The 5,530-nt window shown below is 38.0% G+C and overlaps 1 protein-coding gene across 1 annotated transcript; it reads left to right on the top strand.

Annotated features, from left to right (window-relative positions):
- The first annotated feature begins 1,211 nt into the window (after positions 1 to 1,211).
- fkbp7 (FKBP prolyl isomerase 7) lies at positions 1,212 to 4,332 on the top strand. Its single transcript, XM_028024434.1, has 4 exons — positions 1,212 to 1,475; positions 2,402 to 2,553; positions 2,907 to 3,034; positions 3,787 to 4,332. Exons 1-4 carry the CDS (start codon positions 1,243 to 1,245, stop codon positions 3,946 to 3,948), a joined length of 675 nt encoding a protein of 224 aa, XP_027880235.1. The 5' UTR covers positions 1,212 to 1,242; the 3' UTR covers positions 3,949 to 4,332.
- The last annotated feature ends 1,198 nt before the right edge of the window (positions 4,333 to 5,530 follow it).

Below are 5,530 nucleotides of genomic sequence, written 5' to 3'. Positions count from 1 at the left end.
ACACGTGTTACACTGGCGCACTGCTGCCCTCTTTTGGCAGATATTAAAACTACACAGTTTACAGTATATGATTTGTCAAATAAATATTTAATTCTTATCAATTAAATAAAACAACTACAAATATGTTAGATAAATACTTTAAAAAATATAATTTTTTATATAAAAGTGTCAACAATTTACAAAATCTTTAAATATGACATTCATTAATTATAATTTGAACTAATTTCATATTACAGAAATAAATGTAACACATTCCCCGTGTTACAGTTGTTTATAAAATTTAATGTCTGCTCCGATGGCAGATGAAATAATTTACAATATGCTGCAACACAAGATTCTAAAATAATTAGAAATTTAAATAAATGCATGTGATTTTTACACCAATTAAATTCCACATTAATAATTTTTGTATATTAAAAAAACCCATTAAAATAAGTATGAATACATTATTTGATTTATTTGAAGTATCTAATTCCCGTTTTATTTGAAATCAGTACATAAATAAGTAATTATTTCATAATTTTATGTTTACGGATAATGGCTGTTTTGCATCAAGAAACACAAATGTCAGAGTCCACAGTGGATTCCACAGTGATGTTTCTAAACACACCTGTAGTAATAAGTTGAATATAGATGTGTTATATAACGTTTTTAACACTTTAGGAACATTTTGTCTGTCAACCTGATGCTGCTCTAACACCTGAATTTCCCCTTTGCGGGATAATAAAGATTTCTATTCTGTTGTAATAAATAGAAAAATTCAACATTAATACTGAATTGAGAATAATACTAACAATAATTTTATGATATTAATGGCACATCTATGCTAATACTAAAACGTTTTTAAATTTATTTGCCACATTTTTTGGATTGGTATTATCTACAATAACTCTTTGAAGAATTTGAATTAATATGAGTTACAACAACATTTCATTTAAATAAAGCATTTCTGAGTTTGAATTTGAATGGGTGGATACAAAAATCAACTGAAGCGCCCCCTGTAGTTGTATGATGGTGTTAAATGTGCAAAAAATAAAACTTTTCATCTAAATTTCTGTCAGATTTTTATCTCAAGACATAAACCTAGAAATTACAGCCTCAGTTTGTAATAAAACAATGTTGAAAGGTGAGAGAATATCGGAGCTCCTGACAGACTAAACGCAGGACTGAAAAGCCCACGAGCATCATAGCGTCATTGTGACGTCATCCAGGCGTCAGCGTCAGATTCAGAAGTTGCCACGAATGCAAAGCGGGATGATGTGGAGGCTGGTGAGCTGCGCTGTGTTCGTGTTTCTGGGCTGGCAGCTCGGTTCCGTCCGGGCCGGAGCAGCTGGAGCAGCCGAACCGGAGGACCAGGTCCAGATCCAGGTTCTGTTCAGGCCCGAAGAGTGCAACAGGAAGAGCAAGAAGGGAGACCTGATCAACGCTCACTACGATGGCTTCCTGGAGAAAGATGGTTCCCAGTTCTACTGCAGGTCGGTTCTACAGGAGACAGGTCCAGTTTACTCTAAAGAGGTTCTGGTTCTGGTTCGGAGACTCACTGGTAACAGCGGGCTGAATAATATGGGTTTGTAAAGTTACAGTCATAATTTAACAGCAATAATTTGGGTGGAAAATGAAAACTGAGGATGAATTTTTCAGTCATTCATTTATAAAAGTTTCAAACTAAATATTTGTTTAGCAATATTTAGCTAACCAACTAAATAGCTCCTAACTAAACATGTTTTTGTCTTAAATATTGAAGATAAATATTTAGCTTACTAACTAAATATTTGGTTTGAATCTAATAATTTTGTTTGCTAACTAAATATTTAACTTCAAACTCAATATTTAGTTTGAAGCTAAATATTTTTGCTTTCAGGCTAAATAATAATCTCTGGACTAAATATTTAGTTTGCTAAGTAGATTTTTTGCTCCAAACTAAAATATGTATTTGAATCTAGTAGCCTGGCTTGCAAACCAAATATTTAGCTTCAAAATAAACTAAATACTATTTAGGGAGTGGTTCTTACTAAATATTTGTTTTGCTAACTAAAGATTTAATTTTAAAACTGACATTTATAAATTAAAAAATGTACCTTATTTTCTTTTTTTTTATCTCAGACTAAATAAACCAAATTATTGCTGTTAATTTTTGACTAACTTTACAAACGGCGCCAAAATCAAACGGGGATTAAAAAATGTAAAAACAACCAGAGTTGACCAATAAGATGCAGGAAGGTAAGAAACGTCTCAGTTTAAACTCCTTCCTGTTTCCTGGCTGGTTTTTAATCCAGATGGAAATTCTGCAAACCTCCTGAAATCTGAGCTGAAAAACTCAAAGAACTGAAGCTGGAGTCTGGTTCTGGTTCTGGTTCTGGTCCGTCTGGACTCGGTAACATGTTGACTGTTTCTGTGCCAGCCGGTCGGACAAGCAGGGCCACCCGCAGTGGTTCGTCCTGGGCGTGGGACAGGTCATCAGAGGCCTGGACGTCGGCATGATGGACATGTGCGCCGGGGAGAAGAGGAAGGTGACGGTTCCGGCCGCGCTGGCGTTCGGTCAGACAGGAAAAGGTTGGTCTGCCGAACAGGAAGTGGACGTCCTGTGGGACCGGGACGTCCTCCGTGTCTTCATGCTGTCTTGTCCTCTCTTGCAGCAGCGCCCCCTGTAGGCTGAGCATGCTCAGAGGGTTTTTCTTTGCATGTGCTGGAGCTGCTGAGATAACTAACGCTGTATCTGTGCCACCTGAAGGGGGCGCTGCACTGGTTCCTGCACTCCAGGTTCGAACTTCCTGCTGAAGTCTTTTCTCCTCATGAATAAGATGCATGTTCCTTCCAGTAGAAACTCACTTCCTGGGATTATTTACAGAGCGATTTAAAACGTTTAAGGTTAAAGCGGTTCTGGTTTGTGTCTCTGACTGACGAAGGTCCGGTTCCTCCCAACGCCACGGTGGTGTTCGAGGTGGAGGTGCTGTCCGTGTCCAGAGGCCCCCGCAGCATGGAGGCCTTCGGACAGATGGACCTGGACCAGGACAAGAGCCTCACCAAGGGGGAGGTAACGCAGAGCCTTCCTCCATTTTCTCACCGTTCTTTCTCCAAACGCTTCGAGCTGCTAGAGAGGAACTAAACCCCAAATCTAGTTATTCTCTACATAAACTTTCTAAATTGGTTAATTGGCTTCTAATTTTGTTTCAGTGTAAATTGACATTTTCATGTAAATTAATTCTATAATATTTGTCCTAAAACTGGCTCAGTGCTGCCGTCTTTGGGTTGAAGGTGGTACTGCAGGTAATTTTTCTGATTGGCTCCAACTCGGCTGATTTCACTTTTTTTTTATTTTTTAGAAAAGTTGCTAGATTTGTCTATAGTTGTTCTTCTATGAACGTGGCCAGATTTACCTCTAGTTGCTTTTTGAAAAAAAATAAAGATTTGTTGCTAGTCACGTTTTCTGTAAAACGTCCCATTTTTGAAAAACAAAACAGTTTCTATATTTGTCTTTAGTCACTTTTACAGAAAAAAAGTTGCTAGGGTCTGAAAAGTTGCTAAATAGAACAACAAATTGCTAAGTTTGCTGCTGTGCTTCTTTCATGTTGACCTCAGCTTAAAACCGTCTTCATGAGGCAGCAGAGGAAACGTTTATTTCAGGAGCAGCATTGAGCCGTGGTTCTGCCCCTCCCACACTTGTTGCTCAACACTTCCAATGATTTCTCACTTTGTGATAAGTTGGTGGGTTCATGTTTTGCAGTTTGGTGTTAACGTGTTTGCTGTTGGTTAGAGCTTCCTGAAGGTGTGCTCCACTGTGTCCAGGTGAAGGAATACCTGAAGCTGGAATACGAAAAGGGCGGGAAACCACGGGACGAGCCGTTCTACGAGAAAATCCTGGCCGACATCTTCTGGAAGAGCGACAAGGACCAAGACGGGCAGATCAGCGCCAAGGAGTATAATATATATGAACGGGATGAGCTTTAGCAGCTGTGTCTGTGATTTCTTTAGAAGAGAAGAAACAGGAAGAAGTGAAACCGAATCAGTTGGTCTGTTTTCATGAGTTAAACCACTTCTGCTCCCAGATTACATCCACAATTCATCTTCTGGTGTTTTCAAAGTTAATTTAGTGGCACACATTTCTAAGTAACTGTGATTTTTATCGGTTTGGATCACGTCCAGAATCGATGTCTTTAGATTAACAGTTCTAGAACTGGAGGGTAGGAACCAATGTAAGCCTGCTGTAGTACCCGGACTAACCACGAGGCTGCACAGGTGACATGACTGCCAGGCGGACGAGCCACAGGCAGAACTTTTTATTTGAAACACTCCTGAGGCTGGATGTATGAAATAAAAACATGGAACAAATTATACGTGTGTTTTGATTTTGATTGGAATAAAATTCACATAAATTTCTGTGTCCGTTTTATGAATAAAACCATAAATAGTTACGCACTAAAAAAATGTTTTCCTATTTTAGCTCAGTTAAGATAGATCAGATCAGTAACTGAATATCGCAATGGGGGAATTGTTACTTTAAATTAAGATGTTTATAGAATATTTAGCTTATGATAATTTCGCTAGCTGATCACCGGAAGTTCACTAGCAAAATAAAAGCTGGATCTTGCGCCATCTTGTCCATGAACTGCTGGTTAGCTGGCTAACACTGCCGCTGTAGATCCATGGGTAAAACTTTAATATCAAAACGACTCACTCAGTTTACAGCTGAACTGTTTACACACTGAAACAAAAGACGCGACAGTCGCGCCAGCAGGAGTTCAGAGCTTCACAAGACCCAGCTTTTATTTTGGTACTCCACTTCCGGTTATTGACAAGTGAAGCTGAATACTAGCTTGAAATATTTAACTTTATTAAATTTGTTTACAGCCATTTATTCAGTTATCAAGCTAAATTTCTAGAGCTCTGAAATGTTTCCCTGATGGAGTTTCAGCTTCAGTAATTCATAATAGTCCAAGTTCTTTGCAAATAAAAGCAAATCTGTTTTAAAAACACCCAAATCCTTTCTGTGCATTTTTGAAACATATTTTTGTTTGTTAGATTTTGCCGTAATAAAGAAGTGTTTGTGTGAATTTTTATAATACTTTATTATAGAGACATGGTAAAAATGTCTGCTAAGAGACTTTCTGCTGTAAATCTGTTAACAGTCTTTGTCATTACTGGACATAATATTTCACATAATCAAAACTCATAGAAATAAAAATGTAGAACATCGAGTGCAAGGAATCCATATGGGGGCCAAGTTTTACTATTATTGAAATAAATCAGCTTTTTGATTTACTCATTAGAGATTGTTAAGGAAAAATGATTATTTTTAGTGCTTAATACAGTTAATCTTACGACATGTGCAAAAGGTATATTCAACACTCTTATTTGGAACAGTTTTCTGTTGAGCATTTGGGATTGAGCAGATGAGCAGGCATTCAGACAAACAGGGGCCAAAATGCAGATCACTCAATGGAGCCTCCCCACTGTGAGGCCAGGCCACAGGAGGCCATAAAATTAGCATTCCCGGCAGGGCAGAGAGACTTTAGATTTCACAGGTATCTGT

This window comes from Xiphophorus couchianus, chromosome 7 (genome assembly GCF_001444195.1).
Source record: "Xiphophorus couchianus chromosome 7, X_couchianus-1.0, whole genome shotgun sequence".
In the NCBI taxonomy this organism is placed as follows: domain Eukaryota; kingdom Metazoa; phylum Chordata; class Actinopteri; order Cyprinodontiformes; family Poeciliidae; genus Xiphophorus; species Xiphophorus couchianus.
This window is presented reverse-complemented; position numbering and strand designations above follow the sequence as displayed.

Excerpts from the sequence above, each read along its gene's own strand:
- fkbp7 (XM_028024434.1), top strand. The coding sequence starts at position 1,243 with ATGCAAAGCGGGATGATGTGGAGGCTGGTGAGCTGCGCTGTGTTCGTG. Across the intron at positions 1,476-2,401 it reads GGTTCCCAGTTCTACTGCAG|CCGGTCGGACAAGCAGGGCC; the intron begins GTCGGTTCTACA and ends TTTCTGTGCCAG. Across the intron at positions 3,035-3,786 it reads AGAGCCTCACCAAGGGGGAG|GTGAAGGAATACCTGAAGCT; the intron begins GTAACGCAGAGC and ends CACTGTGTCCAG.